Source organism: Rosa chinensis, chromosome 6 (assembly GCF_002994745.2).
Source record: "Rosa chinensis cultivar Old Blush chromosome 6, RchiOBHm-V2, whole genome shotgun sequence".
NCBI classification, from domain to species: domain Eukaryota; kingdom Viridiplantae; phylum Streptophyta; class Magnoliopsida; order Rosales; family Rosaceae; genus Rosa; species Rosa chinensis.
The window spans coordinates 61,592,677-61,614,502 of record NC_037093.1 but is presented as its reverse complement, the minus strand read 5'-3'; the positions used below and the strand labels follow the sequence as shown (position 1 = coordinate 61,614,502).

General features: G+C 39.3%; 5 protein-coding genes across 8 annotated transcripts; 3 read left to right on the top strand and 2 right to left on the bottom strand.

Annotated features, from left to right (window-relative positions):
* Nucleotides 1-636: 636 nt before the first annotated feature.
* LOC112168926 (probable methyltransferase PMT28) lies at nt 637-5,125 on the top strand. Its single transcript, XM_040507558.1, has 10 exons — nt 637-816; nt 954-1,021; nt 1,146-2,018; nt 2,127-2,276; nt 2,687-2,957; nt 3,066-3,158; nt 3,563-3,740; nt 3,823-4,065; nt 4,289-4,483; nt 4,585-5,125. The coding sequence occupies exons 3-10, from the start codon at nt 1,188-1,190 to the stop codon at nt 4,781-4,783; spliced, it is 2,160 nt and encodes a 719-aa protein (XP_040363492.1). The 5' UTR covers nt 637-816; nt 954-1,021; nt 1,146-1,187; the 3' UTR covers nt 4,784-5,125.
* A 300-nt stretch (nt 5,126-5,425) lies between these two features.
* On the top strand, nt 5,426-10,089 carry LOC112168925 (S-adenosyl-L-methionine-dependent tRNA 4-demethylwyosine synthase). Its single transcript, XM_024305856.2, has 8 exons — nt 5,426-6,441; nt 6,550-6,665; nt 7,906-8,081; nt 8,168-8,358; nt 8,469-8,555; nt 9,184-9,341; nt 9,422-9,632; nt 9,720-10,089. The coding sequence occupies exons 1-8, from the start codon at nt 5,575-5,577 to the stop codon at nt 9,858-9,860; spliced, it is 1,947 nt and encodes a 648-aa protein (XP_024161624.1). The 5' UTR covers nt 5,426-5,574; the 3' UTR covers nt 9,861-10,089.
* A 2,466-nt stretch (nt 10,090-12,555) lies between these two features.
* LOC112168924 (transcription factor TBF1) lies at nt 12,556-13,716 on the bottom strand. Its single transcript, XM_024305854.2, has one exon. It carries the CDS (start codon nt 13,100-13,102, stop codon nt 12,713-12,715), a length of 390 nt encoding a protein of 129 aa, XP_024161622.1. The 5' UTR covers nt 13,103-13,716; the 3' UTR covers nt 12,556-12,712.
* Nucleotides 13,717-16,757: 3,041 nt separating this feature from the next.
* Nucleotides 16,758-17,354, bottom strand: LOC112171725 (circumsporozoite protein-like). The gene has a single exon (XM_024308863.1). The coding sequence runs from the start codon at nt 17,352-17,354 to the stop codon at nt 16,758-16,760; it is 597 nt and encodes a 198-aa protein (XP_024164631.1).
* An 894-nt stretch (nt 17,355-18,248) lies between these two features.
* On the top strand, nt 18,249-21,595 carry LOC112170204 (uncharacterized protein At1g01500). Of its 4 annotated transcripts, none has more exons than XM_024307402.2 (4): nt 18,249-18,512; nt 18,671-18,737; nt 19,194-20,012; nt 21,050-21,595. In XM_024307402.2, exons 3-4 carry the CDS (start codon nt 19,302-19,304, stop codon nt 21,278-21,280), a joined length of 942 nt encoding a protein of 313 aa, XP_024163170.1. In that variant the 5' UTR covers nt 18,249-18,512; nt 18,671-18,737; nt 19,194-19,301; the 3' UTR covers nt 21,281-21,595. The 4 variants fall into 4 exon arrangements, with proteins under 4 accessions (XP_024163170.1, XP_040364716.1, XP_040364715.1 ...); XM_040508782.1 differs by having other exon boundaries at nt 18,658-18,737; XM_040508781.1 differs by having other exon boundaries at nt 18,644-18,737.
* The last annotated feature ends 231 nt before the right edge of the window (nt 21,596-21,826 follow it).

Genomic DNA, 21,826 nt, shown 5'->3' with positions numbered 1-21,826 from the left:
GCGTGCCTTGGCGAGCAGTGTGTTTTAGGCTGGGACGAGTTTAGATATGATTGGTTTGCCAACTTCTTGCATGCCCGGATTGCAAATTCTGATGGTTTGATCTACAAATCTCAAGGTCATGACAATGGTCCTATTGTTGGTAATTATCTTGAGGAGGCTAGGGTTTTACCTTCAATTTTTGCTAGTTCTTCTACAAGTGTTTCAGAGCAGGATTTTATTGTAAATGCACAAATTGTTGGTGTAGTACACCTTATGATTTGTGCTATCTTAGCTCTAGGATCAAGCAAGGTTTGGTCTTTGTATGCTCCCCATTGGGATGCCCCTTTAAGCGATTTTTATCGCTAATTCAATGAACTTTTCCTTTTCAAAAAAAAAAAAAATCTGTTTACGAATGGAGATATCAATCTATGTGCGAGCAAATTCTCATAATTTATAACAACAAAAGGTTAATACAGTGTTCACCCGTGTTCAATGGTGTAATGATATTTTTCTCCACAAATCTCGACAAAATCCGAATTTAGAATCACCCTCCCAAACAATCAAAATAAGAGAGAGAAAAAAAAAAAAAGGCCTTTGGTGCATGTGCTGGTCAGCTGGTGCAGCCAAACGAAGACCGAAACCCGAAACTGTAGCCGGTGGTCCTTTTCCGTTGATCGCGCTCGCAGCTTAAGCTGTGTAGAATGTGTAGACAAAAATAGTACTTATAACCCCAGATTTTAAAATTTTCAAAAGCTCGTTACTTTATACTTGGATTAAAAGCCATTCTCATTTCCGCAGTCACTGTTTATCGCTTCTCTTTTACTTTGTTGATGACAAGTAAGTTTCTCCTACTTCATAATTGGGTAGGTTGAAGCCTCCCCTCAGCATGAGGCTACTTAGATTCTTCATCATCATCGCTCGGATTATAAGTTCTTTGAAAGGTAATAGATTGCTTTGTTTTTGGTCTGATGCAGTTTTCATATAATGACTTCTTTCCCATTTTGAGACTTCCTCGCATCCAGTTAGATCTTTCCCATTTCAGGTTCGTACGAGTGTTGGTAGCTTATTTATAGTAGAATCTGTTGCTATATTTTAAGCTCTGTTTGGCGGGGTTTTCGATTTCAATGGGGTTTAAGATTCAGATTTCCTTGTTTGGTTTGGTTTAGTTTAGTTTGCTTTGTTCAAGAGCATTTATTAGAGAGAGAGAAATGGCGGTAGCTGCAGCTCGGTTTGGTCGCCAAGCGAAACGCCCGTATTGGGGTTTCTGTATAAAGATGACAGCGGTGGCCGTTATGGGTCTCTGCTTTATATTTGTGTGGACTATGTTTACGTCTCCTTCGAATTCAGTGAGTACAAGAATAGAGAGCTTTGACAATATAGAGCAGCCTCCTGGATCAAGGAGCAAAAGGGTGAGCAGTTCTGGGGCACAATCTGAGAGGAAGGTAGAGGACGAGAAGAAGGTAAATGGGTCTGTTGCTTTGGGTGGTCATGAGGTTAAATCTGAGGAGAGGGAGAAGAAGGAAGTGGCGAATACGAAAAAGGAGAGAGTTAAGAAGAAGTTACCAGAGAAGGTGTCGAAAGAGAAACAATTGAGTAAGGAAGATGGAGATGGAGATGAAGATGAAGAGCCAGAAGTGGTGGATGGAAAGGAAGAAGGTTTGGATGGTGAAGATGAAGGTGAAGGTGAAGGTGAAGGAAATGGGAATGCAGAAGGAGAGGGTGATTTGATTGAAGGGGTGGATCAGCAATTTGAGGACAAGTTGGAAGATGATGGCGGTGAATCGGAGAAGAGGGGAAACAAGAGAAATAAGATTAAGGGTCCGGTGTTTGATCCGAAAGCACATTATCATTGGAAATCATGTAGCACAAGGAGCAAGCATAATTACATTCCTTGTATTGATATAGAAGTTGGCTCTGGAAGGCTGCAGCAATATAGGCACACAGAGAGGAGTTGTCCACGATCACCGCCAATGTGTCTTGTGCCTCTTCCCCCAGATGGGTATGACCCTCCAGTCCATTGGTCCGAGAGTAAAGAGAAGGTAGATAAGCTTGGATTTGTAATGTGTTTTCTTGTCTTCAATTGTAGTACATTAAGAGGCGACAAGATTTTCTGATGTCCCCTTTCTGTGACTTCTCATGTTTTGCAGATATTGTATAAGAATGTGGAGCATCCAAAGCTTGCTGCATTCGTCAAGGAACATACTTGGGTGATGGAGTCTGGAGAATACCTTACTTTTCCTCAAAACCAGTCTGAGATTAAGGGTGGGGTTCTTCACTATCTTGATTCCATTGAAGAGGTGAGTTTCCTCATTGTCTCAATTGAAACTTGGTCTGTGCTGAATCTTTATGATGCCTCTTTTAATACAACATGGAATCGAATGACTAAGTTGGACTTAATTGTATAGATGTAAGATTTCCCTTTCAAATATGTGTTCTCAATCCTATCTCGTAGTTTTGGGATAAGGAGTCTAATGTCTACATGTCTACCATTTTATTACATTCTACTATTGTGAGAGGAGGGAAGTAGTGAAACCAACTTATGGATATGTAGTTATTTACAGTCGGCAATTGCAGTTATGCGCTAGCTGAAATCTGAAAGTGTAAACAGCACTGTATACACAAATATGCTAATTATCTAATAATAGCAACTATATTGCTGTGATTCCTACCATCTATAGATTTTGATTTTCTTGTTCTCATTTGATAGATGGTACCAGATCTCGAATGGGGAAAGAATATCCGTGTAGTGCTGGATATCGGATGTACAGATTCCGCTTTTGGGGCTTCTCTCCTTGATAAGGATGTATTAACATTATCGTTGGGGTTGAAAGATGACCTAGTTGACCTAGCTCAAGTTTCCCTCGAGCGTGGTTTTCCTACTGTAGTTAGCCCATTCGGAAACAGAAGGCTAGCTTTCCCTAGTGGTGTTTTTGATGTTATTCACTGCGGCGGGTGCACTGTACCTTGGCATTCAAATGGTTTGATTATCTCTATGCCTTCCTGCCTTTGATTCTTTACTCTCTCTTTTTATTGAATTTTCAAATCCTACTTTAAGTCACATTGTCATGATATTCTTTCATTTGCAGGGGGTAAGCATCTTCTAGAGATGAATAGGATTTTAAGGCCCGGGGGATACTTTATCTTGTCAACTAAACATGACAGCTTTGAAGCTGAAGAAGGTTTGTCCCATGTTTTACAATTGATATTTTGAGATGCTTGAAAGCTGGAACAGTAGATCATGTGTATGGAAAATCTTATACTATATCATGAGGAGCAATTTTCTTAGTGCATTTAGTTCTGTTTTCTTTAAGGTATTTGATGATTTCCCCGGAATGCTGCTGTCTTGAAAAAATGGAGATTTCATTTCAGTAGAACTTATGGTGGCTTATCAGATGATCTATCCGTCTATTCCTAATTACTCTGTGAAGTCATAGGCAGATATAGGCATTGTAAAATAGCTTGCAAGCCCTTGTAGGCATTGAAAATAAGTGAACCGAGTATTTTCTGTTTCAACATGCTGCCTAATATTTAGGCTCTTTGATTGTTGAATAATTCGTCTCACTTCAATTGTTCTTTCTTTCAGCCGTGAATACATTGATGGTATCTATCTGCTGGAATATTTTGGCTCATAAAACTGATGAAGTCAGTGATGTGGGCGTCAAAATATATAAGAAGCCGGACTCAAATGATTTATATACGATGAGGAGGAAGAAACATTGGATACCTTTATGCAAGGGAAATGATAACCCAGATGCAGCCTGGTAAAACATTGATGAACTTTCTTTACAATATTCATTTTCCTGATCTTTAGCATAGTGATGATTCAACTTTGCCCCTAAACAGGTATGTCCCGGTGAAGACTTGTTTGCACACCATTCCATCTGGTATTGAAGAGCGTGGATCAGAGTGGCCGGAGGAATGGCCCAACAGGCTCGAAAGATATCCGGACTGGTTGAATGATAAAGATAAGTTGATTGCAGACACCAAGCATTGGAAAGATATTGTTGACAAATCCTATCTTATTGGACTTGGTATTGACTGGTCAAGCATTCGAAATGTAATGGACATGAAAGCCATCTATGGAGGGTAGGTAAAGAGAGTAACTGCGTATGTGTTTCCCCTTATAATGGAATACTGATGTTTGAATAGTTGACAACTTCTTTCGTATAAATACCATGGTTTCCCCACTTTTTCTTCCAGAACCTTGTATTTCTTTCTGTCATCTTTTTTGTTCTTTGTTTTTATTTTCTTTACTTCTTTTCTACAGAACTACATTGAAGTTGAATTAATTTGTAATGTCTTTTTGCAGATTTGCTGCAGCCCTCTTGCAACAAAAGGTTTGGGTGATGAATGTGGTCCCTGTCCATGCACCTGATACGCTTCCTTTCATTTTTGAGCGTGGGCTTGTTGGAACCTACCACGACTGGTGTGAGTCTTTCGGTACTTATCCAAGATCATATGATCTTTTGCATGCTGATCATCTGTTTTCACGGCTCAAGAACAGGTGCTCTTACAACCTAACATGGCATTATTTGCTTCTAATTTGGAAGACCAGTCCAGCTATCCTATCCATTACATCTTCCTGAATACTAGCTGCTTTTGTAGGTGTAAGCAGCCTGCATCAATTGTTGTTGAGATGGATCGTATTTTACGGCCAGGAGGTTGGGCCATCATACGTGACAAAGTTGAGATTCTAGATCCGTTGGAGGGAATACTCAAGAGTTTGCATTGGGATATAAGAATGACTTATGCTCAACAAAAAGAGGGTATTCTCTGTGCACAGAAAACTACATGGCGCCCTTGAGATCTTAATGCAGCACTGCATCAGGGATGGAGCCAGGCTTCAATTGGGATGACCGTATGAGGGATGGACTCACGTAATGTGACTTGCTGTTGGATTTTATTGTGAAGCCTGGGCTGATGCCTGATTTTTCGAGCAAAATACATGAACCAATATCATTTTTGTAACAGAAACTTTGGATGTACCCCTCTTAGATCTAAAGGACGCATTAGATCTAAGGGATGAGGCTGATGTTGTGAATGAGTTCGTTACCGGTATAGGCATTATATACTTTTTTGTATCCGTGTTCGTTCCACTTTATTTGTTGTATAGATTGTTCTAATCTAATGATTGAATTTTTCATTTTTTTGGTTTTCAAAGGTTTTTTTTTTAATCGATGTAGTAAGTCAACTCGGTTATTTTAGCGAGTATTTTCAGATCAAGATATATGAGGTGTATAAAGTCAGACTAACTGGTATAAATTAGTGAGAGTTGAGACTCAAAGACTGGACATGAGAGTTTCTTGCTGGGCCGTTCGACCAACTTTACCACAACAAGTGGTTTCAAAGATTTTCTTTAATGGAGCGGTATGTATCTTGGGTTTCTCTGATAAATACGCGAGCAGATCCAACATATTGGGCCGCGAACTAGATAAGAAGGTTCCTTGTAGGCTTGTAGCCCATAACCAAAACCCCAAAACCCGCAACCGCCGTCTTCTGCACTCTCCTCTGATCACTGGTTAGTATCATGACCTGAACTCGGCTCTTCTTCGTCGTCTGAAAGGGCAAAACCGGAAATTCGATTTCCCGCCCATTATGTCCACATCCTCAGCCCGAGCACGGCTGGCTCTCATAGCCCTCCTCTCCGCCACCACGTTCTACTGTTTCTACAAATCTCGCCGCCTCAAGCAACTCTCCCTAAACCCTAACCCTAGCTCCTCTCCGCCTCGCAAAGGCAAGCTCTTCTTCATTTCCCAAACCGGCACCTCCAAAGCCCTAGCTCAGCGTCTTCTAAAACTTCTAGCCTCCAATGGCCTCGCCTTCGAGCTCGTCGACCCTAGCAGCTACGAGCCAGAGGACCTCCCCAAGGAAACCCTAGTCCTGATCGTCGCTTCCACCTGGGACGATGGACAACCGCCTCCGAGCGCCAAGTTCTTCACCAATTGGCTCGCGGAGAGCGCCGAGGACTTCAGAGTGGGGTCCATGCTGCTCTCGCAGTGCAGATTCTCGGTGTTCGGCGTCGGAAGCCGAGCCTACGGTGCGTCGTTCAATGCGGTGGGGAGGGACTTGTCGAAGTGGATGAGGGCGTTGGGCGCCGCCGAGATATTGCCGGTTTGGGAAGGTGACGTGGACGACGGGGATATAGACCAGGTCTTTGAGGCTTGGAGTGGTAAGCTGATGAGGTTTTTGAAGGCCGGTGTGGCCGAAAACGGTGTCGCTTTGGGTAATGGTGTTGGTGTTGATGCTGAAGGTGAAGCTGAGTATTCTGACGTGTCAGATTATGATGAGGAGGAGGAGGAGGAGGAGACTGTGGTTGAGTCTGGGGTTGTTGATCTTGAGGACATTGCAGGTAAAGCACCTTCAAGGGGGACGGTGACGGTGGCTAAGACTAAGACCAATGGGATAGTGAATGGTAAAAGAGATATGGTCACTCCGGTGATTCGTGCCAGCTTAGAGAAGCAGGTGAGCTTGTTTAGTCCGACTAGTTGTCAAATATTTTCAACTGTGTATTTGCCATTTAGAGTTCATATTATGATTTTAGGTTTTGATTTTGTTTGTGTAAAAATGCAGGGGTACAAAATTATTGGTTCGCATAGTGGTGTCAAAATTTGTAGATGGACAAAGTCACAGCTTAGAGGCCGAGGTGGTTGCTATAAACACTCGTTTTATGGCATAGAAAGTCATAGGTAACTTGAATTCTTATGGTTTTACTTTTTCATAGTCACCCTCATGTTAATTTCCAGTACTAGTGTTGATTCATGATACTTAAGATGGTATTTGATCCAGTTTGAACTCTATGATCCCCTGTGTTACTATGCCTGTGTTGTTGCAGTTCTTTGATTTCTTGTTCTGTTGGGCTGATTTGCTTAACATAATTTTTGAAATTAAATAGAAATGAGTGGAGATGAATTCATTTTTAGAGTTTATCCCAATTCCTCTGCTATGTCGAGCATTAAGATATATGAGGAGACAACAAGCACAATACCCATGTAGACATTTTTTTAGAAGCTTTTGCTTGGAAGGACAAATGAATTAAGGTGAAAGTAGGGATGACAAAAATCCCCAGCGGGGCGGAGCTCCATTGGATACCCGCCCCTAATGGGGGGATAATTCAGGGACAAATGGAGAATGGGGATGGGGATCCCCAATCCCCGCTATCTAAGATTGGGGATGGGGCGGGGATGGTATTGTGATCCCCATCCCCAAACCCGCCCCAATAATATATACATATATTTAACTTATATATTTTTTTTAATTTATTTTTTATAATATAAATCACAAATATATACATTTACTACTTTACTTTAATGGCTATACTTTTACTTTAATGGTGTTTTGACTTTTGCACTCACTAAATTATGATTTATGAATTTAATCATATTTTAAATTTATTTGTTGTAGATTTTGATTTTAAAAAAGGCAATATGAGAAAAAATTATTTTATTTATTAAATTCTTATTGGGGATTTGGAGGTTTAGTCCCCAATGGGGATGGGGATGGGGACGGGGAATCCCCAATATATTTTTATTGGGGATGGGGGTAGAAAATGACCCCGGGGATGGGGATGGTATTTTGATCCCCATCCCCAACCCGCCCCATTGCCATCCCTAGGTGAAAGGAACCTTAAGAAGAAACCTGCTTTTTTACTTTTTGCATATGAATTACTGTTGTATCTCAAATAATGAAGCCCTGTGCTTACAGATCTAAAAGTACTGGTATGAGTTACTATTTCTATAGTATATCATTCTTTGTGCAAGGATAATGAATTGCTAGTCTTCTGTAGCTGATAAAGTTCAATTTTTATATCTTCCAAGTTCTTAAATTTGTTCAAGTGTTTTCCGAGATAATGACAAATTCTGTATCCCATAGCAGTTTAATTTTGGATGTTCTTAATGACCAAAACAAAAATTGAACTTATTGAAACAGGTGCATGGAGGCAACCCCTAGTTTGGCATGTGCCAATAAATGTGTTTTCTGTTGGAGACATCATACAAACCCTGTTGGAAAGAGTTGGCAGTGGAAGATGGACGATCCATTAGAGATTGTGAAAACTGCCATAGACCTGCACAGTAAAATGATTAAGCAAATGAAAGGAGTTCCTGGTAAATATGTATTTCCTTCTAATTTTTTAGCCAAGAAAAAAAAAACTAAAATTTAGTCTTTTGACATGGAACTTCCCCTCCTGTAGGAGTTACATTGGAGCGATTAACAGAGGGTCTCTCTCCCAGGCATTGTGCCTTGTCACTTGTTGGTGAACCTATTATGTATCCAGAGATTAATACACTAGTAGATGAGCTGCATTGTAGACGGATTTCTACTTTTCTAGTGACAAATGCTCAATTTCCTGAAAAAATTAGAATGCTGAAACCTATTACACAGGTTTGTATGCAACTGATTTATTGCTCTCTGTTCTTTCATCACAATACGCTTGCACTTTAAAGCGGTATCTGTTTTGACCCTTTTTTTATTTATTTTTATTACAAATTCAGTTATATGTAAGTGTGGATGCTGCAACTAAAGAGAGTTTGAAGGCAATTGACAGGCCACTTTTTGGAGATTTTTGGGAGCGATTTATTGTAAGTGTTTAATTTGTTCTTTAAGGTTGTTAGCCTTTACTTGCCGCTACCCGTTGTTTTAAAAAGTACTGAGAGAGATATAGAGAGATGTTAATTTGTGACAAACAGGTTGTACACGTTATTTTCTCTTATTCTAAAAGTCCCAAAATCCATTGATGCTGCCGCCTTGGCCCCCTCTCCTGTCAGGAAATTGTAGGTTGGGTTGTTTGAACCTGGGAAGAAGGCCATTAATTTTATGCAAATGGGCATTGGTCTGCCAATCCCTTTTTCTCCTGCAATTTACTTTCTCCATTCAGTGTAAAGTCGAAAAAGCCTATATCAGACTTTTCCCCATCAAATAAATATTGCCATGTATTTTTGTTTTCCAAATGATGAGTCCCCTAATGTTGAGGTCTTAGTTTTCTTTATCCCCTGAAATACTGAATGTTTGGGTACATAGTATTAGACTAATTCAACAGGTCTAGCATAGTAAATCTTATCTTTCAAAGCCTATTATTGAAGTGTAAAAGCTTATATCAGGTTCACTCGTAAAGAATTAACAATTAGTAAACATCTATGTTGCACCACTCGGTTTCTTCTTATATGGTTTAGTATTTCTTGTCTTACATGACTGAATCTTTGTTGCCAGGATTCCTTGAAAGCTCTCAAGGAAAAACAGCAGCGAACTGTTTATCGCTTAACTTTGGTCAAGGGATGGAATACAGAAGAAATTGAGGCTTATTATAACATCTTTAGCATTGGTAACCCCGATTTTGTTGAAATCAAAGGAGTTACATATTGTGGATCGTAAGTTTTTCTTTACTTTGCATCGTAACTACTCTTGTCATTTCCAATGCTCTAGTTCTATAATAAGAGTAAATTCACAGGTCTGCTACCTCAAAATTGACGATGGAGAATGTGCCCTGGCATGCTGATGTTAAAGCTTTTTCAGAGGCCTTGGCTTTGAGAAGTAATGGCGAGTATGAGGTCGCATGTGAGCATGTCCACTCATGTTGTGTCCTCCTGGCAAAAACTAAAAAGTTCAAGATCAATGGGCAGTGGTTCACATGGATAGACTATGAAAAGTTTCATGATCTGGTATGTGACTCCAATGACTATATACACCTAGATTACATTTTTCACTGATAATATTTGATCATTCATTCTTTCTTATGGAAAATGCAGGTGGCTTCTGGAAAACCCTTTGACAGTAATGATTATATGGCTGCCACACCTTCATGGGCTGTTTATGGGGCAGTTGAAGGTGGATTTGATCCCTATCAATCTCGATATAGGAAGGAGCGACATCACAGATCAAACCAGTGACTGACCAGGTTAGATATGGAGCTTTAGGAACCGTTTGTTTGTAATTTTACTTATTTGAAACAGTTTTGCCTACATATCTACAGCTATAATCAGAAGTTTGTATTCTAGTTATCCTCTGCTTATTTTTTGGAAGAAGATTACTCTGATGTTTACGTTTCACAACTCATAATTTTGTATTCATTGCTTGATTACAGAGATAAATATCAGTTAGTGTAGAGCTTATTATGTATTTCCCTCTGAGCTCATTTCATCATGTAGTAGTTACAAGGCTCTAACAGCAAGACAATCCACCTTTGTGACAAGGCTTTAACAGCAAGACAAACAATCCACCTTTGTGAATCGAATTCTTGTTTAGACAGTTGTGTTTTAAAGAGCTGAGATTGATCCCTTTCATTAGTAGCCTAGAGGGAAAATTTGCATATAGTCTTTAATCATATACTGGTCTGCTATACCGACTTTTTGTGTTGGGGTGGTATACAATTCTACTCTAGGTTGTTCTCCTACTATATGGATATTGGTGTCTTCTTCAGCAACCTTTTGATTTCATAGGCACCGTTACGCATCTGCTAAATGCCAGAACAAAGATGTTTATGTCTTATGGATATTGGTGTCTTCTTCAGCAACCTTTTGATTTCATAGGGACCTTTACGCATCTGCTAAATGCAGAACAAATATGTTTTTATTGGCTTTTATTAAATGACTCATGATTACTGTTAGGCCAAGGAAATCATGTAATAGTAGATATGTCCTATTCAGCCCTTATTTCTATCCAATCAGTGAATTTATTTCACGAGCCCATAGTTTTCTCCTTTTGATGGTCAGAAGTCAGAACCATGGTTTAGTCAATTGAGATAGCCTCTTGTTGGATGAGATACTTATAAAAAGAACTGGTGTATTTTGCATGAGATATTAGATCTTTTTTCTTTGGTCAAACATGAGATATGTTGGCAACTGGAATATGAAAATGGGGACAAGCCAAGACTGAAAGTACCACCATGGATCAAATAGATAGGTTGGTTGGGGTTGTTGAAGCCTAAAACCCAAGCCAATTCAAGTATAAATGTCCATTAGGAAAGCCAAAAACTTTAGCAGCCAGGCAGGAGATGATCGAATTCGAATTCATGTTTTAAGTGTGTGTTTGGCGCTGCGAAATGGGGTTAATAGGAACGGTCTGTTCTCGTTGTTGTAGGGTTCTGCAAGAGTCCTCATTTTGGATACACAGCAAGTAAAGAAGAGGTAGTAGAATGTAGCCACTCTCTTATTTGGAAGCTTCTGCCATATCCATGATGGAATTGTTTGCATGTTTGGTGCCTAATGATGAACCTTTATCCTCTAAATTACAAGACAAAGAAGAAAGAGGCCCACAGTGAGTGACCCATTGCGCAATTGATTTTGTTTTGTTTAGGCTATATAGAAAGTGTCATACAACCCATTCCGCGTCGCGCTTCAATCAAACAGGAGCAGAGATTGAGGTGTATGTATATATAGGGTTTCTTGAGATATATATTGATTGATATTCAGGTAGGGGTCAGGTGGACACAACCAAGTTGACTAGTGGTAGCAGGAACTGTAGGTCCTACCAAAACCAAAAGTATAACCAAACCCCACGTAAGGACGGCGTTTTCATCATCCCCATTCTCCCCAAAACCCTAATCATATCGACACTTTTGTAACGAATTCTTAGCATCGTAATATTCGAATTCGTGATGAAAATCCATTATCTAGCATGTGTCAGTATCTCTTCTTTAATCTCTACATCCTAGGACGGCGCTAAATAAATACCTAATTTGCCACATCCTACTATAAAATATGACCAGAACCTGAATAGGGCTAGTCAATGAGATGCATTTGCAGCGAATAGGTGCATTTGGGTATGTTAGATGCAATTGGATCTGAATTTGCGCATTTATGATGCAAAATTAAAAAACCTTAATCCTACATAGGGCAAAACCTACCCAAGTTATGCTCATCACAAATGAAACTTCTACCATATACACGTGTATATTATACATACAGAATCTGATAGTGTAGGACTTTTCTCATCACAACCAAATGAGATTTCATTAAGTGGGAAAAATTACATTCAAAAGGCCTTTTTGTAAAAATATCTTTGTTGTGACCGGTTTATGTACTCATGCCTTATCACTGATCGTCAGATTTATGTATGCATGTATGGTAGAATTTCGTCTTATTACTCAGGCTAAGGCGCTAAGCTATAAAATTAACTGGAACGTGATAGACACGTGCCAGATGCAGCGACTAGGCACTAGGGCGTTCATTACAATTGCTCAGAGTCTCAGACCACCACTGCCAGACTCTGCCAGCCAACTCATAATCAGCTTCGGTTTTCCCCACCTTCAGATTGCAATCTTTTCTATGCTCCCTCAATGTTCCTTGGATCCTTCCTTCATCAATGTTCCTTGGATCCTAAACCCTAAACACCCTAAATTAATGTTCCTTGGATCCTTCCTTTACCTCGTTTAACATAGAAACTCAGAAACACACAAGGTTCTTATGCACCAATCCTCAATACAAAGGCATACAAAGATACATATCAAAATCACAAGAACCAATTCAGAACAAGGTTTAGGTGAACCAAAATAAGATTTTCAATGAACTAAACACACCTCAGGGTTTATGCAAAAGCCAAATCCTTTTTCCCCATTTCATATGTTTAAAGAAAAAGAAAAAAGGATGATGAAATAGTTAAAACCATTGGCAACAAATGAAGGAACAAAAAAGTGAGCATCCTTGAGCTTGGGATCTTCCTTTCCTTGATTCTTTCATTGATACAATCGCAAGATTTATGCAACTTAGAAGAGGAAAGACAAGAAAAAAACAAGTTACTAGTTTTAGCAACTACTCTTTCTGGGTTTGCTTTTCCTCCTAGCTCTACTTCTCGAAGGCTCCCTCCTTGACTCACTCTCTTTAGCTTTTGTCGATGATGGCCCTTCTTCTTTAATATTTTGCTGCTGCTCTTCTTGTTGTTCTTGCTTATCTTCTTCCTCTTCCTCACTGGCTTTAGCTTTTTTGGACTGACTGGCTTCAACATCTTGAGCTGCAGCAGCTTCTTCTATTTTTGTTGATGATTGCTCTTCAATGATCTTTCGAGGTCTTCCTCGCTTTCTTGGGGTCTGAGGCTGAGGCTGTGATTGTTGCTGCTGAGCTTCATCTCCAGTTGATGAAGCTTCTGCTATTGCTACTGAAAGCTCCTTCGTTTTCTGAGGTTTCTTCTTACCCATATCTATCTTCCTCTATCAAATACTAATAAAGCTTTTACCTTCTGATTGGATTACACTTCCAAGACACAAACTTAGTAATCTGAGAAAAAGAGAAGAAGAATCTAAACTCACACCGCCCAAAAATCAAATCTTATTGGATCCCAGAAGACCTTTTCTTTTTCCCCTCACTTCCCCCTCTGTTTTTCTCTATCAAGTATATCAATAAGCAACTCGAGTCATATCTTTGACCAACCTCAGGATTCTGGAAATCCCATTAAAATCATCTCTCTTTCTCTCTCTCTTCAGTCATATGCAAGACCCAAAATCCAAATACCCAATAAAAAAATGGAGGCTTCTCATCAAAAAAAAAAACAATCGAGGCTCCTTTTAGTCCACTGGCATAAAATATACAAATATTCTTAAAAGCTCAAAAGCCACTAGAAAATAACATTTTCATTTGCTATGGTCTATTTATCCCATTCATCCCTAAATAAAGAATACAAGGTAGAAAAGACAGAGGCATGGAAATGAGGTCGAAAGCCTCATAGGTCTTTTTTCTCTTTTTGGACAAGAAAAATTTGGGCAAGAGAGAGACTAATCAGACTATTCTCCTATCAGGGTAATGTTGAACCGCCACCAATAACCCGACTTTTAAACTGGAGAATACATGCAACGCAACAGATAAGCGGGGACGGTAGACCATAGGCACAAGGCCACTATCGAAAGGCTCATGGATCCAATGGTGTGGGATGAGGGCCTCTTTTGGAGTCTTAGGGCTTGTGACCTGTTCCTTCCTGAAGTATTATTAAGTTGTTATTATTGTGGGTAAGAAATTCAGTAAGAATATTTCTGAAAAAACAAAAAAAGAATTAAGTAAGAATAGATTGATGCACTAGGTACTGCACCATTCAGACTCACTCATCTCATCAGTGTTTCAGACTGACCACCTTTGTCGCTTCCCCGGGTTTCGCGCCCTTGGAAGAGCTTTGATACCCTACTTCTGACCTCTACCACGCCCTCCATTCTCATGGTTCAACCGAAAACCAATAATTTTCCCTATGCTGTGGTGTCTCAGTTCATCAGACCCACTTACCATTATAAGCCTTTCATCTTCATCAATCAATCAGATGAAACAGAATCCAGCATAACTCTTTTTTCCTTTTTCTTTTTTTCCGAAAACCGCTGTTTTTCATTTTTGTATAACCATCCCCACGTTTTTTTCTTACTAATAATTTTTTTATTAATTCAAAAGTGCTTCAGAACCTTTAAAAGTAATTTCAAACTTATTTCTGACGCCATGGTTGTGACTTGTGACTTGTGACTTGCAAGTGACAACCAACCAGGTGAATTCTTGGATACCCACAATTTTAAAAAATAAAAATAAATAAATAAAATAATAATAATAATAATAATAATGAATGATGCAAACTAGCTCCCTCTCATTTCTGACCTAACAATCAACCATGCACACACATAAGGTTGTCACTCAGTCAGTTCGAATTAATTATAAGTATTATCAATTTCAAAACTAAACTTTTCAGTTTCAAAATTGAGTTACCAATTACCAACCAATTTTTTTATATTTTTAATTGTATCTACCAAATTCGGTATTTGGTTTTCGATATTATCAACTTAATCTAGAACAACTGATTATTTGTAATATAAATTAGAATGAATAATACTAGATTTTTCAATATTATAATCTTAAACTTTGTATTCATCTACTTATTATAGCTTTCTTTTGTATATATGACATTAAGTTTTAGCCATTTTCAATAAAACTAGGTAACCATCTTTGAGCAGGTTACTTAAGATACATGTACTATTAATGTAGTATACGTAGTAATATTCATACTATTGTCAAAGTTTTTATGTTTATTTCTTAATATACATGTATGTGTATTGAATATATACTATAGTATAATAAAGCTAATATTTAGATAATCGGTAGATTCGGTATTTACCAAAACCAAATCAATTTTTTCAGTAATTTTTTATTTTGGTTTTATCAGTTTATATTACCAAAAAGTCGGTTTACCAAACCTAAAATATCGGTTAGTATTCGATCGGTCTTGTAATTATCAGACCAAGTGGCAGCCCTACACACACATTCATAGAGAGACAATACAAGAGGCAGTTGGTGAACACGGCCCCCATCAACACCACTCGACACCGACGCAAGTAGCCGCTCTTCGTTGATCGGAATCGGCGGTGGTGCCCGTAGTTGCATTTGATCACTGAAAATCAATGATGGTTTCGATGTTGTTGCATTTGATCGTGCCTCAGGCCTTGGTGAAAAGATATTCTCACTGCGGTTAAATGCTCTTTCCATTTTCTCTCTCTAGAATCTTTGATTCAGAGTTCTCTCATTTCCTCTCTCTAGGATCAACTTGTCTCGGTCCTTAACTACTAACATTTTGGTGTGTGTTACTCTCCAATGCATCTCATTTGATAAAGAATTAACAAAAAGGTCAAGTATTGTTATCGACCCTGGTAAACATTTGAAAGCTGTCGACGGCAAACTGCAATGAGTCCAAAGTTCGGGCGGGCTCAAATTACTATTTCCATTCAACAGAGTTTCCAAAAACGGAACGTCCATTGGGATATTCTCCTAATACGGCATTAAGAACACTGAATTGAATTGCTGCCACGTGTGGTAGAGGGGAAATTGAACTGTGGATTTCTTATTTTCCTATAGTAACAGGGGCCACTTCTTTTTAGGTAAGCACTACATATCTACTTTCTTTCCTTTTGATCTTAGGAAAGATAATGCAGCAATTATATTTGAAAACACTTCATTTCCTTTTGACTTGAGGTATTATAATCTTAGTAGGATTAGTTGGTTTGAGGTCTATATAAACTATATAGTTATTCTACTTGAGACCTTCCTATCTCATCAACAATATTCACGTTCGTTCTTATACAAGAAAATAAAACAAACTTTAGCTCTTGTTTTTGTGATGGCGCGTAGGGCTCTAGTTAGAATGATTGTCATAATTTTGTATGCTTTCGTCACTATTTCTCAAGCGGAAAATATAATAACAGTTGATCAATCCGGTAACGGTCATTACGGTAAGATACAAGATGCTATTGATTCTGTTCCGTCAAACAATAAGGATCCTTTGACTATTTCGATCAAGCCTGGGACTTACAAAGAAAGTATTACCATACCTCCAGACAAGCCATTCATAACATTAAGTGGTACTACTACAGAAGCAAGTGATGTGATGATTACGTGGGATCAGAGAGGGGACATTGATAAAGTTACAACATTTCATGTTTCGGCTTCTGACTTCGTAGCGCACTACATAACAATTCAAAATACATTCGGGCCTGGTCATCAAGCAGTTGCGCTAAGGGTCTCCGGCGATAGAATAGCGTTTTACGACTGCTCAATTTTAGGTTATCAGGATACTCTATTTGACGAAATAGGCAAACACTACTATGAAAATTGTTACATTGAAGGAGTTGTTGATTTTATATTTGGAAGCGCCAGTTCTTTCTTTCAAAATTGTCACATACATTCGCCTACAGGAGGATATATTACAGCGCAACGAAGAGAAGCGTCAACAGATAGTGGAGGGTTTGTGTTCTTTAAGTGTCAAATTACTGGCAAAGGCGAAAAAACATTTTTAGGAAGACCATGGGTGGGATCCTATGCTAGGGTCATATTTGCCTACTCTAACATGCAAGATGTGATAGAACCACTAGGTTGGTCCCGTGATTCTGATGGATCCACAGAACAAGAATTAATGACAAACTCATTTTGTGGACAATTCAAATGCGACGGACTAGGAGCAACAACATCCAACAGGGTTAAATGGGCGCGAAACTTCAGTGAGAAACAAATTGCAAATTTTTTGACAACAGACTTTATCAATGGAAAGGATTGGATAAAGTCTACGCCGGTAACAACGTCGCCTCCACCTAAAAAGGAGACGCCGTCATTGCCTCCATCGGTACTGGATACACCACCACCAGCACCGGTCATCCCGGCACCTGTAATCCCGTCTCCACCACCACAAGCCCCGGTGGTACTAACTTCCCCACCACCGGTGATTCCATTAGTTTCCCCACCAGCACCGGTGGCGATCCCGTCGTCGACACCACTGGTAAATCCATTTTCACCACCACCGGTACCGATAATTCCGTTGTTGCCCCCACGGGCACCGGTGGTGATCTTCTCACCAGCGACACCCGTGATCTGGTGGTTCGCACCACCGCCACGAGAGAGGGTGATTATAACTCCGTGGTCGCCTCCACCAACATACATGGACGGCAGAGCTCAAGAAGGTGAACCTATCATCATGTATTATTATTCCTCGGGGGCATCCTCTTCAATCTTTAAGAATTGTTTCAGCGGCATTGGGACGCTGGCTCTAACCTCGGCAGTTTTACTATACTTGTTGGCCTAAACCTAAAGCGGCCTGATCGATTTTGATTCACTGTGGAAATCTCTCAACAAGCTAAATCGGGTCCTGCTTCTACTGGGAGACCGAAGACGGATCAATTGGATATTTGCCTTGCTTTCTTGAGATCGGTGAAGATTGGACCTGAATTGGGCTTTCTTGGGCTCTCTTTGAAGATTGAACCTCAAGCCCAAGCGCCTAGGACCCGAAATATGAATTAGACTGTCAGCTCGGTTAATGACAATGGCGGGTGAATCAGAGAGGTTTTTCTGTACAATCATGAAAGGAAAGATAGTAAGAAGATGCTGAAACTCAAATTCATGCAGATCAATTCTGAGCACACGCAATAGCTTTTCTAAAATATTGTATCCATTTTTTACTTTTTACGAATTGTATCAAATTTTCTTTGATGTTATCGTCATAGGAACACAGTATGCATGTAGTCATGTACAAAGGAAACCGATATACATTGAATCACTTTGCTTTTACCTTGAGCAAAAGCTCAAGTTTCTTTTATTATTATTTTTCTTTCCTTTTTGTGAATTGTTCTACCTTAAACACGGAGAAGGAAATGAATTAATAAGTTGTTAACTTGTCACTAAGGTTTGCCCATCACTTTCTTTGTTTGAGAGACAGCAGCCAGCATCGTGAGATTGCCCCCCAATCGGATAAGATTGTAGGTAAAAGTCAGAGGAGACCCATTTCCTTCAAGATCGCCACCTGTCCTCCTCCCCCTATAAAACCCAACTCTCCATTTTACACAGTTACTGTGGAGACCTTTCAGAATATCTCCCACCTCAGCCTTTTCCTTTCCACACCCAAAAAGGAAATATTCGTAATTGATTTTTAGAAAATATATTTTTGGAACACTTGGTCATTCTATTGTTGCTGTCCACCAGTTCTGGGCTGTGGAGCATCAAAAGTCTCAACCTTTGGAGTCCGACAGCGATTTGGGAAGTCACTCTCTTCGGTTTATAGATTTGCTTAACTGAGGTTGTGGATGGAATTGGACCAATTAGTCGGTAAGCATGGTTTTTGCTAGCAAAGTTTTCAGGCCCTTTATTTGTTAGTGGCTCTGTATCGTTCTAGAGAGAAAAGAAAGTACCTTTGGATTTTTCCGTGACGTGTTTTCTGTCTCAATTCTTTATAATAGATTCACCCAATTAGTTACCGACTACAGGGTCAAATTGAGTTTCAGTTCTTTTGCTCTCCTCTGAAACTGAACGAATTGGTGTTGGAGATTGCTGGTGGGTCTCCTATCTTTAATCTGTAAAGAATGAATTTTTAGTTCTGATTCTTCTGTGATAATTTTGAAGTTTGTATTTTTTGGTTGGTGTTTTGATTATAATTGGATTGAGCTGCTATATGTTTATGCAATGCAATTTTCTGGTTTTTTTTTCTTTCTTTTGAAATTTTAATTTGTGTTTGTGTGAGCATATACAGGTTTTTCTTTGCATCCTATTTATTAGCCTGTATACCCTTTCAATTGTGAGATTGGCATGTTCTTTTTCCTGATTCAAAGGATTTCTGTCCTAAAATTAGGATCTCATTTTCTTTTATCCCCTAAAAAATACCTTTTTACCTGGCAAGGGAACCTCTCCTTTGCTATGTTTCTGGTTCAATGGATTTGTGTTTGACCATCTGGCTTTCTGCGTTTTCTTGTGTTTATCTGAACAGCAAATGTTCTGTTTATTTGTTACCAGGTTTCCTATGCCAGTCTGAGTTCAGCTTGAGTGAATCCCCCCTACAATGACGTCGCCATTTTAATTGATATCAAGGGTTTTCAGTGAGAGGTTCACAGCTCCTTGATCATGGATGTTCCTTATGAAACAACACCAAGCAATGGTGAAGTGGCCAATCACGGCCTTCAGATTATTAGATACTCTCCTTACCAGCACAACAGTAAATTATCATCACCCTGGTTTGATCTGAGAGTCTTCTATGTAAGGATCAGCAACTTTATGGTGGATGAATCTACCCCCAAGTTTCTGACCCTCATCCATATTCCTCTAAGCCCAGATACCCTTTTGGAAGTAAACGGTGCAAAAACTAGCATGTACTCTGATGGTGTATCTTCACATCTTAGAAGGGATCGGGTGGACAAGAAATCCGAAGAAGTCACATTTGTGAATACAGACAGCATAAGGTTCACAGGGAGTGTGAAATTTGAGGTGTTTGATAAAGATGATCTTATTCTCTCCGGGGTGTTAGATATGTCTAATAGCAATGGTTTTGTTGGGGAATCAAAGAACAATGCCAAGCGATGGAGCATGAATTGTGAATCGGAGATCACTGCTGGCACTGGATTTTTCAAGGGAAAACAACTTAATGGCACTGAATCACCTGCACCAAGCATTGAGGTTTACGTTGCTGGCTCCTTCTCTGGAACACCAATCATCTTAACCAAGACCCTGCAGATTAGTTTCCGAAAGAAGCACAATAGGAAGAGCACTTTGGATGCAATTCCGGAGTATGAAGCAACTGAATTGCAGAAAGATGAGTCTCCTGAACTTGATACGGAGGTACATAGTTAAGCTTTATTATTGAAACTCAAATCTTGTGATATATGCTTTAGTTGTCTTTGTTAATTGTTGTGTTTCTTCTGGTATCTTGGAGCACTGTTTTATCTATCATATCTATCAGGAATTTCTGCATAGTTAATAGTTTAGTTCTACAATTTTTCTACTTTCTAGTCCTTGATCAATCGAGTTAGCGAACAATATCTAATCCAAAACCATAGTGGTATGAGGAAATTTCAATCGTTTGTTATGCTGCCTGTGCTTCCTGCTTAGGAACATGTTCTTGTTTTATAAATCTGTTTTGTTAAACAAGAACTTGCATATAGAATCTTATCCTAGATGTGTCATGGTACATGAGAATGGGCAGGACACAGTTTCCAAGCGATGGGTTTGTACTCAAGTGTCCATTTTGTTTCCTGTGGCATTATATTTTACATCCTTGGTAGCTAGGGTCAGACGTGCCAACGTCTCAAGACACTTGGCGGATAGTCTGTCGTCGTGGTGGACCACATTCTGCAGATGACAGTACTCTGAGTTTATATTGGCCAGTTTATCATCTTGGGTTCTTCATAAGTTATGTCTCGAGTGCATAAACTACTATTGCTTGATCCATTCCCTTCCTCTCCCAAGTCCTCCATTAAATACTATCCAGCTTCTCAAAAACGTTTGATTGATTTAATGATTTTATCAAGTGCGGTTATATGAAATTGTACTGTAAGTGTACTTTAATGTGTCAATTAGTGCCAGCATCTCAGCAGTCGGTCATCTTGAGATGGCTTTTCCACGTTTTATTCAAAAAGAAAGTCCCACTTGAGATGTTAACTATGGCCGAGTTGATTACATATAAATTGGTACAAGTCGGATTAGGCCCATATTAATCTGGCAATATTATGAATTTTCCTGTGCAGATGACTGGAGTTCTTAATTTTCCAGTAATCAATATGATTGAATCCATTCTTTAACCACCGTATTGGTTTTGGCTGTTTGTCTTTGGTTGGGATAGTACCTTGTTGGATTTCCTAATCCTGATTAAATTGCAGGTGGCAGAATATAGAAACTACAAACCAGAAAATGAGGAAGAGTATGGGATGTACTGGAGGAGGACAGAATACATGGATGGTGAAGATGGCGAGCTCTCATGGTTCAATGCTGGTGTGAGAGTTGGCGTTGGAATTGGACTTGGCATTTGTCTTGGAGTTGGGATAGGGGTTGGTTTGCTGGTTCGTACATATCAAACAACCACTCGGACTTTCAAGAGGCGACTGGTGTGATATCTGTAATCTGGACGTCTATACGTCTAACTGCGTCCGTGTTTGACATGCGTCCTGGACTGAAGATTTTGACAGAGTACTGTTTGTGTAGCTGACGGTTACATGTTCCTTTTTCTTTGTGTTTTGCCCCCATAAATTCTTGTTGCGAGGTTTGTTTAGAAGGCTTGACAGGTAATCTAGTTCTTGTGTAATGGAAAGGGATGACAGTCTTTCATACCGAACGAGTGTATACATATCTAAAGATTGTATTTCGTTGTAAATAACACCTCTTTTCTGATCTAGTAAAGGTAAAGCTATATAGTTTAGATGGTGATCTACGCTATCCTTCCTTTTTTTTTAATGTGCCTGGAGGAGTGGAGGTTACAGTCACTGTATGAATGGCATAGCACTGTCATTTCAGTCTGCAAAAGAGGGTTTTGATATTACATCTTTTAACCTGATTTATTGTTTGATTCTTATTGTATGATTCATCTCTAGTAGTAATTAGGATATGATGAAACAATTCCAAGATTTGGTAGAATTTGTTAGGCCAAGGAAATGAGCCGT

What these genes read in the sequence shown, in the direction of transcription:
- LOC112168926 (XM_040507558.1), top strand. Translation starts at nt 1,188, where the DNA reads ATGGCGGTAGCTGCAGCTCGGTTTGGTCGCCAAGCGAAACGCCCGTAT. An exon ending in GGTCCGAGAGTAAAGAGAAG is followed by an intron (nt 2,019 to 2,126) that starts GTAGATAAGCTT and finishes CATGTTTTGCAG; the next exon opens with ATATTGTATAAGAATGTGGA. An exon ending in ATGAAAGCCATCTATGGAGG is followed by an intron (nt 4,066 to 4,288) that starts GTAGGTAAAGAG and finishes GTCTTTTTGCAG; the next exon opens with ATTTGCTGCAGCCCTCTTGC.
- LOC112168925 (XM_024305856.2), top strand. Translation starts at nt 5,575, where the DNA reads ATGTCCACATCCTCAGCCCGAGCACGGCTGGCTCTCATAGCCCTCCTC. An exon ending in GGAGTTACATATTGTGGATC is followed by an intron (nt 9,342 to 9,421) that starts GTAAGTTTTTCT and finishes GTAAATTCACAG; the next exon opens with GTCTGCTACCTCAAAATTGA. An exon ending in ATGAAAAGTTTCATGATCTG is followed by an intron (nt 9,633 to 9,719) that starts GTATGTGACTCC and finishes TGGAAAATGCAG; the next exon opens with GTGGCTTCTGGAAAACCCTT.
- LOC112168924 (XM_024305854.2), bottom strand. Translation starts at nt 13,102, where the DNA reads ATGGGTAAGAAGAAACCTCAGAAAACGAAGGAGCTTTCAGTAGCAATA.
- LOC112171725 (XM_024308863.1), bottom strand. Translation starts at nt 17,354, where the DNA reads ATGTATGTTGGTGGAGGCGACCACGGAGTTATAATCACCCTCTCTCGT.
- LOC112170204 (XM_024307403.2), top strand. Translation starts at nt 19,302, where the DNA reads ATGGATGTTCCTTATGAAACAACACCAAGCAATGGTGAAGTGGCCAAT. An exon ending in CTCCTGAACTTGATACGGAG is followed by an intron (nt 20,013 to 21,049) that starts GTACATAGTTAA and finishes ATTAAATTGCAG; the next exon opens with GTGGCAGAATATAGAAACTA.